The following is an 11,876-nucleotide window of genomic DNA, read 5'->3' on the forward strand; positions in this document are numbered from 1 at the left end:
CATAATACATAGTCTAATATGTTAATATTCTGCCAAGTTTACGCTTGTGACTGTTGACAAACTACCGGATATCCGGGAATATCCGTGTACAAGTCATTCAATAAGAAAAATAATCAAATAATACATATATTACATCTATATATATATGTATATACATAGCCAATTCCCGTTAAAACCCTTTTCCGCCTTAAGTACATTTAATTAGAATTAACGAAAATATATTTAGCTTTAATATTATTACTTGAAATTAATTGCAATATTTAAAAAATTTCATTTACTATTTCCTATCTTGACACACATATAAACAAACTTACATATAACATGGGTATAATTTACAATAATTATAAGGTATAGATAATAGATATACATTTTAGAGTATTATCCAATTCGAGTGAAAATTGTACATCTTATGTAGAACATTATAATCTAATAGCTGAGAATTATATAACAGTTAGAGATTAACGTTTAGTAATCTGAAATAAAATAAAGTATTCAGGCAAGCAACGAATGCAATTACAACTTCGATAAAATTAATAATATTTAAATAAGTCAAAATGTAAAAAAATTGCAGTACCCCTACCATAAGTTTATAGTTACACCATATACGGAAAGTATTCAGTTTTTAATTCGTAAACACTAAAAAATGTATGAAACTCGTGGTAAAGATACAAAAAAAAATGCATCATAAATTTCTATCACTATTTTTATAAATGGAATATAATAAATTTTGTATTTAAACATAATAACGACGAGATTCTTCTAAAGATTCTGAATTGTTGTATTTAGAACAAACGATATAAATTTCGTGTATAACAAAAATAATAATAACAATGAGTAAATGAAGCAGATCTTATAGTCGAAATATTTTAAATGAATAGTATCTCTAGAGGGATTATTCTTTCGGATCATATCCTGATACGTCCATCTATAATTTTGTTGTACTCGTCCTCTTGGAGCGGGAGATACTTGCATTGTTTCATATCCAGGTAGTACAGTTTGTCGCCCTTAGCCTTGCTGGGGTCGAAGCCTTCCTTCTGAAGATCTGTCTTCTTCATTTTAAACGTACCTGTTGTTGCATCGAGTTGAAATTAATAAAATTTTTGTACATGTCCGGAACCAATCGATTTTACAACAACATACATACAAGTTTTAATTATATTCAAAAACATTGCAATAGATAATTCACTAAACTGATATTTTTTATTGGCTGAAGCAAAGACAAATTTTTTTTTTTTTTACTTCACTACAATAATTACATCAACGCGTTAAAATATACGCTTCTAATAGCCGTGTTGCCGAATATAAAGGGACGTTTCTCGTCTTTGTTTATTTTATTTGAAACAAAAGGAATCTGAATAATAAAAAAATATGGGACAAGATATTACATCAGCGTATACATTAAAGGCGAAAATAGAACATTGGACCTTCGAGTAATTAAACTATATAATCATGTTTGTCATTTTGTTTATCTGTTTACATTATAACTATATTTACCGGTCATATCTAGACTGGTCATAACTCTAAGGAAGATGGGTCGGGCATATGGAGGAAGGTCGTTTGATAGGTCCTTCGCCAGCTTGTCCAGGTCCAGGGTACCATCAGTATCAACGATGCCACACATCCCAGCACGCCCCTCGGTGTTTGGAACCTGGTGACATTAGTAAGGGACAGACGTTCAGAAAAATGGAACACCAAAAAATGTTACCAGATCCCAATGAGTTTCGGTGGTAATCAAGGATTTTAAGACTATAAATTATTAATATATCCATAGATTAGAAAAACCTTTTTAATTTTGACAAATATTTTTCAAATTCTTAAATTGTCTTATAATAATATCAAATGTATTAAGTAAAAAAATATTTTTAAAATAGATAATAAATGAGGTCTCAATTTCATATCATCGTTGCTTCGGATATTATTCAACTTCTCATAGACAATAGTTACATCGCATATTCATAAGGTTGTTCCCATTATTCACAATTAGTCTCAAAGGTTACAATTGGTTTTACGAAATTCACATTTTTCACCCTTTGTTTACCTAATTTATAGGTTTAACTATGAAATATATACAAATAATCTATACATATAATAAGACAGTAAAAATCGAATGTACATTAAATATTTTTCCAACAAACTGATAGGAGGCAATTAAAGAAGGGTCATAGAAACCAAAAAAAAAACATTTTTGAAATTTTTGTTTGTCTGTCTGTCTGTCTGGTGCGTCATAACTTAAAAACTACTCAACTGATTTGAATGCGTTTTTTATTTCACACTTGGATTACATATAATTAGGAGCATTGTCAAAACTTTATTTCGTCAAAATCGGTTAAGGGAAAAAGAAGTAATGGTCAATTGAAAATTTAATTCAAGCACTGCTTCAAAACTTTTAAATACCACAATTTAATATTGATTAGTTATATATTATATATTGGTAAATAGTTAATTAGTTATAATAGTTACTAAAAAAATGTGTTCTAATATATGTTTATCTTAATATTAAAACTTATGAGAGGTGACAAAAATAACATATAACGCAGTGCGCGCGGGTGCAGCTGAAGTGTTGAATACTGTGCTCGATAGATGGCGTTGATAAAATACGCCATCAACCTAGATCGCGGTGTTAAGGTTCTCCGTTGTGTAATTACTACTGTGCGGTTCGAAAGTTCATTGTTGTTTGTTGTTGTCTATAATTTGTTATCATCCCTTGTCTGTATGTAATTATTTTAAGTTTGATATATAAATGGTTATGCTTAAAGCGACCAACACGCGGGAGGAGCCGCGTGCAACAGCTAGTTATATCAAATACATTGATACTTTAAAGTACCCTTTATAGTTTAAAACCTACTTCTCTAATACAGAGACAATGTTTGGAGTAATATTAAAATTTGATTCATCATTATCACTCCAAAATTAAGTACGTATTATAAAAACGTTTTAAATGTAACAATATCTCTTGTTTATTTCATTTGTTATGAATATTTGCAATAAATATTTGCAAAATGAGTTCAAAGGTTACTCTATGCTTTATAAACGAAGGACACTCAAAATGAGTAGCGTGTATTATTCTAGCATTATGATGCTGCCAGTATCCTTTGTATCCTTAGTCTGCGTCGTCACACTGCACGCGAAGTTTAACGTTTCTAATTTAATATTATAACGTGTGAAGATTTATGAATGTCGCGTTACCATGCTAACTTAGGATGTGTGTATATATATATAAAATTTATATTTGTCATATGAATGACACGTAAGAGTATTCAGAATTACGCTTTCAAATGTCAACTAAAAAGTCTCTCCATAAGGTGAATATTGTAGTAATCAATTCCACAACTACAATCGTGAATACATTTTGTGAGTGACACAATACACTACGCTTACTGTACTGTAATGAAAGGGAAGTGTTGCTAGCAGTCAATGGACAATTATTTGTTAAATTAAAGTTAGAATGAATAAAATTATACATACTTAATATTTTATTATATAATTTTTTGCTCCTTCTCATATTCTGATTTTGTATTAGAAGAAAATATTATTTTTATTTTCTCATGTATATAAAAAGGAGTGTGGTATGATTTTTCTATCAAAAAACTATTTAAGTAACTTTGATCGCACAATCCTGATGGCACTACGATTTAAATAAATTTAAAATAATATATATTTTTACGTAGTAACAAATATACACACAATATTCATTCACGAATCGACTTCTTCGAAAAATGTTTCAATACACGTTACGATATTTAAGTTTTTTCGTTCATGATCGTCCAATACTTAAACATTATTAATCACAATCAAATATATTGCCTGTAAACTATTCAATTTAAACCATTCCTGAAAATCTCTATTTATCAAACAGTTATTACATACATATTCGACAATTAACTTTCAATACAAATTTTTAAAAAGTAATAAAATTTACGATTACGGATATTTTATTTTTCAAAATTTTTACTCTGTATCTCTCCTTAAAACCAATCCCTTGGTGTTCCTTGACTTGAATTTAAATAGAAATATGCCAACGTCTTTGAAACATAACCAGAAAAATTTTACATTCTATGGCATCCACTGTACTCAAAAAACTAGAGAAAAACAATAAGCTTAATAACAATAATAAAATAAGAAAACAATGAGCTATCTCATAACATTTGCATAGAAAGAAATAAATTTCCTTATCGTAAGTTAAACCTAGAAAATTTTAATCTGGTTTTCTTATAAGTTCCATAACCATTTACTCTCCCACTAGTTTATACCTCGTATAGCAGATAATAGCAGATGATAATGTGTTACTTTTCAATTTTCATCTTAACATATATAATTCTACAGTACAGTGGGTATGTCACTAAACACCTTCTAAACGGCGGGACAGATTTAAATAAATATTATTTGGGTTTATATGCATGTGAGTGGCATCCTAGATAGTTTAGATTCACAATCCGGCAGATGGCGATACAGTCGGTATCCAAGTTATTTAAAATGAAAAAGTCTGTAACGTAGGAATTGCTTCAGCACACTTTACACATTTATCTGAGAAAAAGCTCTGATGTTTAGGCGGTCGGAGTCGCTGGCAAAATCTACTTATATATAGAAATGTGAAAATTACAAACTTATATCGTTTGAGTCTGAGCTAGACGTAACAACTAATCCTTAAACTAATCTGCTATAAAGAAAACGGAACGAAAAACGAATGCTTGAAATATAAATAAAATAGTATTCTATATATTATAACTGTAACATACAGACAACCACCCTGTATACTAACCATAACACCATAGACAACGGCGTCTCTATGGTTGGCAACGTTAGAGATGGCGGCCTCCACCTCACTGGTGCTGACGTTCTCTCCGCGCCACCTGAACGTGTCTCCGGTGCGATCGCGGAAATATAAGTAGCCGAACTCATCAGCCACTAGAATGTCACCTGGCAAGAAAATTTAAAGCTTCAATACGACTTCAAATGCAACTAGGAGATGCACCTTCGCTTTTTTTTTGCTCCACTCGAAAAAAGCTCTCGGTGCAAGTCGTATTTAGCGACCTCAGCGTTTCGGTAGCGAACCGTTTTTTTTGGACACGGGCGCCGTTATTACACTTGAATCTGTGATCCGATTTATTTTCATAAAAACCACCCCAGGTAACTGGACTATCGAACAAAAAAACCTCGACTCGATCGCACATTCGTTTGCTGAGATCATCGTGGATGAATGACATGAGTCGCCAGTATAGCGTTCTACTCGCTTCGCTTGCTTCATTCAAAAATATATTATGCTAGAAACATGAGATAGTTTATGTGGGTAGATGTGTGGTTTTTCACTACACAAAAACGACTTTACCGTGGACCTACAAATATATAAGATACAAAACTTGAAATGAAATAAGCAAGTAGGCAGTTCAGGTACAGATAATGATTTAAAATAAGTGCACATATGCTATTTTAAAAAAATCTACTATTTAAATATAGTTGGCATATGAATTAGTGACTGAGACAGAGAATTTGTCTTGAAAAAAAAAATACGTTAAGCAAAACATTAGTCGTGGTGGCCTGGAGGTTAAACGCCCGTCTTTCATACGCGAGGGCGCGGGTTCGAAACCTGGCAAGTACCAATGTGATCTTTTCCGAGTCATACGTAGTTTCTAAGAGTATTTAGAGACCACTGACGGACGGAATGCTCTAACCTTTTCAATGTGAGAAGAGGCCTTTGCACAGTAGTGGGCTCCGATAGACTGATGATGATGATGATGATGATTAGCAAAACAAATAGAAATAATTTTATATCACGTTTCTATTTCTATCTGGTGTCCAGTATAAACCTTATCGTAACAAAGATGGCGTTTTAATGAAGACAGAAGCATTATGATACTTGTTGAATGAGTGAACTAACCGGATATGAAGGCGGAGTCCCCATGAGTGAACACGTCTCTGACCACCTTCTTATCCGAGGCGCTGCGGTCCACGTATCCGAGGAACTCTCTCGTCGGATTGTTTGGTGATATCTTCCCGATGAAGACGCCCGGCTCGTTCGGTTGAGCCAACTGAAATTAATTTTCATAACAATAACTTTCATGTACATTATCAAGGAGATCTGAACTCTAAAATTATAATGTGAAGGTTCAAAATAAATCAATTGTAAGTTTGATTAGAGCCGTTTATAAATATTAATTACAATAATTATCATTTACAGCTATACTGATTACCATAAATAACTATTGTATTAAATTTAAATTATCTTTTTATCAGGAAAAGTAGGTATGAAAAAATATATTTTAATAATACATATTTTCTACTTCTAAGCAAGATATTTAGTCTATATATATATATATATATATATAGACTAATACTATATATATATATATATATATATAGACTAAATATCAACACAGTAAAACAATATAAAACTTAATAAGATAATGTTATTAAAATTGATGAAAATATATAGAGCAACATTATAACATACAACATTGTGCATTTTAATATAATGTAAAAGAAATATGGGGTACTAAAAATGTATTTTATAATAGGCACAAGGGCAAGATGCTCTACTTGATCTCTTTATGAACTTATACCTTGGGCTGTTTACTTCATTCAATATATTATAATTTATAACTCTGTTAGCGATAAGCAAAGTTAATATATATATTTTGTCATTAACCTTATCATTTAATATGATATTTGAGTTATTTGTTATTTGTCAGATTATTTAAACCATGTGCCAATTAAATAATTAACTTATTTGTCATAACAAATTTATAAATACTTATATTTAAGTATGATTATAAATGTTTTACACATTACTTGATACTATTTCTGTGATATAAAATTATAAGAAGCACTGATAATACTTTTAAATAATCATTAAAATGACAGCATTATAATTTTCTAGGTAGTAGGCTGACCTGACAGAGTCCTCTGGAGTCTCTAATGGGTTCCCCAGTTTCCTGATCAACCTTTATTATAGCGATTGGATATACGGCCGGAAAGATGCGGGAAATGAAGCCAATTGCGCCAGGAGTACCGTCAGAGTTAGCTATAAATACAACGAATATAAATAGAATGGGGAACATTATTAATTCTCGTATTTTGAGATGAATATATAAAATCTAATTACATTTAAAAAAAAATTTACGCCCTGTATCTGCAGTGTTTTTTCTAAATTCATATGTCCCTCGTTTAATTATTTAAAAAAAACAATGACGATTGACGCAATTATAGTTATGGTAACATTTGCACATACGCGACATAAATTACGCTAAGTTGTAACGTCAATAGGAAATAAATTTAAACTGTTGGAGTTTAAAATTTAAACCTAATTTGAATTTAGAATGTATCGTTTTATACCGTATGCTTACAATTCGATAGAGAATGTTCATAATTTAATATGTATATTGATAATCGCAGGGTCGCGAAATACAATGAGGGCATTTAACTTATAAATTCTGTTTCCTTTACGTTATAATGAATTAAGACAATGGCTGAATAGATAAGAATTGTATATGAATATAAAAAATAATATTTGTAAAAATAACGTATTTTTGGAAATTCTGTAAATCTTAAAATTATTGAAATATTTCTAAAATAACTAAAACTACATATTAATAAATAAATAACAACTAAACTTCGAAAATTGAAATCGAGTAAACTGCATATCCTAACAAGAGCATTATGTTATTATCTAGTTATTTCTAATAACAGTTAGGTATAGTTGTAAATTCCGTTACATTATGACACAATGAAATGACGTGTTCGAGTAAAAATAATGAATTCTCTTATAACAAGACATAGACGACAAATGTAGATACACAGGCCCATGTCCAATTTAATTTCTATCACAACAGATAAGGAATACAAATTATTCCCAACTGTATTAGTTAGTATAAAGAAGTATACGAACGTCGTCAAAATAACAATTAGTTGGTATGAACTATCTCGGTCAAGGTCATGCCAATGACATCTCGCGATTGCATTCAACTGACAATTCGTTGACAGCATTGATTAAGTTGTATAATTTCTACTACAGATCGTACTACAAACTTTTTGCTGTATGAATTGCGATTATTTAATTGCTTGGTACAATAATTGATATATAAAAAAATACATATAACAATAATTTTTTTTAGACACGATTTTTTTAACTATAATGATCACCCTTATATTTTTAACTGTACATCTATTAGAAATTTATGTTGAACTTCTTCTGGTCCAAATCGTTAAGGTCGATAATCGTATAGCAGGTAAGGAATAAATAATCTCACCAATATTAGCATTCCCTTCCGTCGCTCCGTAGAACTCAGTGACGTATTGGATATTGAAACGATTCACAAACTCTGTCCAGATCTGAAACATTAATAAGAACTATCACCTGTTTTTGTCAGTATTTATGTTATTCAGGCTTGGCTGATTTTATTAAAATCATGATTTTTTTAAAAAAGCAACTTACAATTACTTTAAAATATTTTTCGTTATTATATACAAATGTATTTTTTTAATAATTAGTCAACCAATTATAAGTCTCCTTCATAAAGTTGGGAATCTAGAGGTAATGTTTGTGTCAGCTAAAAAAACAAATACAGACTTGTATAATTTACAAGTTTATTTAGTGGAATATTTTAAATAGAGATATAGATAACTTATTCCAAGGATTTTTCCTGTTAATGGCAACAATTATATTTAGTTAAAAATGGTCACAAATCAAAATTGATTACTTATTCGATTGATTGATCTGGGTTAGATCGATTAGAACATATATAATAGTATTAAAGTAATACTTTTTGATAGATGAATTTTATATGGATGTCTCAACAAAGCGTGTGAAATATTTCCCCTGGTTTTACCTGTGGCCTCAAACCGTTGCCGTATATGAGCCGTACTCTGTGATTCCTGTCCGCCGGGGACGGTGGAGTAGCAAGCACGTAGCGACACATCTCTCCTATGTAGTGAGCTGCCTACATCGTGTTCATTATTATATTAATTATTAATATTTTACAATCAATAACTTTGTTTACAGCGTTTAAAAAAGGGGTTTATTCAGAATATATTCTCTGACTAAGTCACAAAACTTATAATTTGTAGATTAAAAATTCGAAACTCGATAGTGTGACATCAACTGACCTCTGGCTTTATTTAATATAAAAAACTAAAACGATGGAAATTTATATTTCTAGATCTGTCTGACTTAACTTCTTATCATTAGATCGTTTCTAATACTTTAAAATTATTTTAATGAGATATGATGGCATTTTTAACGTTCGTGAAATTTAAATTCATCTTACCGTAGCCTTATATTTCACACAATCTGGGAAATATTGGGAAGCAGAGAATTTGGTTTTCAGTACGACTGTACAGCCAAATATTAAGGCTTGGCCCACACTAACTACACCTCCCGCTGTGTGATATAAAGGCAGAGGACAGTACACAACATCTGAAGAATTCAATCTGAAGTTGTGGAGACCACACGCCATGAATACAAATCTGTTAAATATTAAAATAATCATTTATGTATTTGTCTAAATTTGAAGATAGTACCTTTATAAATCATATAAAAAATTAAATGTAAAATTACAATACAAATTGAACCTTCTAAGAGAAAGTGGAAACGGCGCCAGTGAAAGTAACAGAGTAACCATGAGCAAACCACCTTATATAAATACAGTCTATATGAAGTGTAACATTTCCATTGTGGTTATTAACAATATTAAATTGATTCTAGAGTTACAGAAAGTAAACATAAATAAAAATCTATTTTCCAAAAAAACAATACATTTTGAAAGCAATTAAATTAAATAATCATTGAGCAATTTAATCAAAGATTTAATATAATTTTTCAAATAATATAACATTTCAATACCTTGAATTCGATATGACAGCTGCTTTTGGTAGACCGGTTGTACCAGATGTGAAAATGTATAATAGTCTTCCTTGAAATCCATTGGCATCAGCCAAGGTCCATGGTGCAGGAGGTGTCCTTTCAAGTAAATCCGTCAAATCTTCAATACCATCACCACTACCATTCACTTCAACGGGATTTTTATTTAAAGGACGATGCGTAAACTTAAGTAACTTTAACTTAGGATCTAGCTGACTTGATATGTCCTGGATCACTGCATGAAAAAATGTTTTGTTAATTGTAAATTGGAATAGTTAAAAGCCAATGAAAGATTGTCATAGAATAATATGATAAAAAAAAAAATAACAAGATTAACCTGACAAATATTCATCAGAAAATATGAGGACATTGCATTTGGCTATGGATATTGAGTGTATCAGAGTATTTCCTCGCTGATTTGTATTGATGAGTGGTGTAATACCACCTAGCCGTGCATTGCCGAGCCATAATGCTGGCATTTGAGGACTGTTGTTCACAAGAAGACCAACAATGTCACCTTTTTTAACACCTTTTAATTTTAGTACAGCTGATACTCTCAAACTGAACTCTTCAACCTGAAGCAAATATAAAAAGCAAAAATGTTATCTATTGTGAATCGCAATATATGTAAATCCATGTGTTTTTACTAGTACTTTTTTATATAAAATTGTAAATAGTTTTTGCTGGAAACACGTCTCACCTCTTCAAAAGTCCATACTTCATCTTGTAACAGGAAGCATGGTTTTTTAGGATGCTTCACCACAATTTCATGGAATATGTCTGGTACAGTGTAATCTTTTCTCATGAATTTTCTTGTTATTAACAATATCTTTATATAACAATAAAGGGCTCTAAAAATGAATATTATGTGTGTTAGCAATTTGAATGACTTTATAAAGATTAAAACATTTTTTTTTTTTTACTTAATTATATTTTGCTTTCCAATTACACAAGGAAATGTATTTTTATGAAATATGTACTATTTTTTATCATATACTCCACTATTGTGGAATATATATGTAACTAAGTTCACATGTTTTGAACTTCAACCTTATTAAATATGCAAGGTAACTTTTTTCTGATTGGCTGTTGCAAGTAATTATTGTTACTATTGACTTAAGTCCAATTAAATCTGACCAAATGCATATTATGTTAATGTTATGATCATAAAACTTAATATTAAACATATAATATTAAAAAGATAATTTTAAATTTTAGAGATTTATTGTAAGAAAATAAAAATGTTTATTTTTAAAGTTTGATAGGTCATATGTATTAAACAGGATTTTAGGGTCATTAATACCTCAGATCTCTCGGAGCAGTTTTAATAGCGATATAGCACCATCGTTTGTGATATTTAAGTGTATAGAGAACACCTAAAACGACAGACACTAGAAGTGTTTTTATAATTCCAATATACACTAAAGCCGCTAGTAGCGAAACCCCGACACTGATTATTGCCAACATCGCAACTGCTTTGCGCCACGAGACGCGGTTCACTGAGAAACGGACTCGTCGGCGGCCTAACGTGATTTCTTCGTGCAACTTTGACGAGTTTATTATGACGACGTAATTTTCGCGCGAAGACTTCACGCACCTTTAGAAATACAATGATATAATATTCGATGCAATTTGCTTTTTTTTCAAATGTACAAAATATTTTAAATGCAAATCCCTTTAAAATTCAAGGGTATTTTGATTACACTTCAAGTAATTACTATATGTATATTTTACTTGAAAATTAAACTAAACACATCATATTGTGATATTGAAAATTCTAGAATGTTTAAGTGATATTGCATATTAATAAGTAAATCACTTGATATTATGATGTCATTAAAATATTACACATTAGCATTGCCCACAGCCCACTTGTTAGACAGCTGACTTAGCTACTTGACATTTATGATTTATGAAATTGTCAGAAAAATGTAGTTGTCAATGTCACAAGTTACAATGTTTGCTATTTTTTTTTTAAACTTGTTAAAATATAATTAGATAATATGATATTATATATAATTGA

General features: G+C 30.4%; 1 protein-coding gene across 1 annotated transcript; it reads right to left on the reverse strand.

Moving 5' to 3' along the window:
• On the reverse strand, positions 1 to 11,538 carry LOC116779562 (long-chain fatty acid transport protein 1-like). Its single transcript, XM_032673911.2, has 12 exons — positions 11,157 to 11,538; positions 10,554 to 10,704; positions 10,191 to 10,428; positions 9,836 to 10,088; positions 9,261 to 9,459; positions 8,823 to 8,933; positions 8,244 to 8,325; positions 6,888 to 7,018; positions 5,876 to 6,026; positions 4,760 to 4,917; positions 1,495 to 1,648; positions 1 to 1,066 (listed from the first exon to the last, which is right to left on the reverse strand). The coding sequence occupies exons 1-12, from the start codon at positions 11,318 to 11,320 to the stop codon at positions 906 to 908; spliced, it is 1,953 nt and encodes a 650-aa protein (XP_032529802.1). The 5' UTR covers positions 11,321 to 11,538; the 3' UTR covers positions 1 to 905.
• Positions 11,539 to 11,876: the final 338 nt, after the last annotated feature.

This window comes from Danaus plexippus, chromosome 2 (genome assembly GCF_018135715.1).
Source record: "Danaus plexippus chromosome 2, MEX_DaPlex, whole genome shotgun sequence".
NCBI lineage: Eukaryota > Metazoa > Arthropoda > Insecta > Lepidoptera > Nymphalidae > Danaus > Danaus plexippus.

Bases quoted from the DNA above. Each gene is read 5' to 3' on its own strand.
- LOC116779562 (XM_032673911.2), bottom strand. From the start codon at position 11,320: ATGTTGGCAATAATCAGTGTCGGGGTTTCGCTACTAGCGGCTTTAGTG. The intron at 8,326-8,822 runs GTAAAACCAGGG...TTAATGTTTCAG, and splicing joins GCAACGGTTTGAGGCCACAG to ATCTGGACAGAGTTTGTGAA. The intron at 7,019-8,243 runs GTGAGATTATTT...TTGTATTTATAG, and splicing joins GGAAGGGAATGCTAATATTG to CTAACTCTGACGGTACTCCT.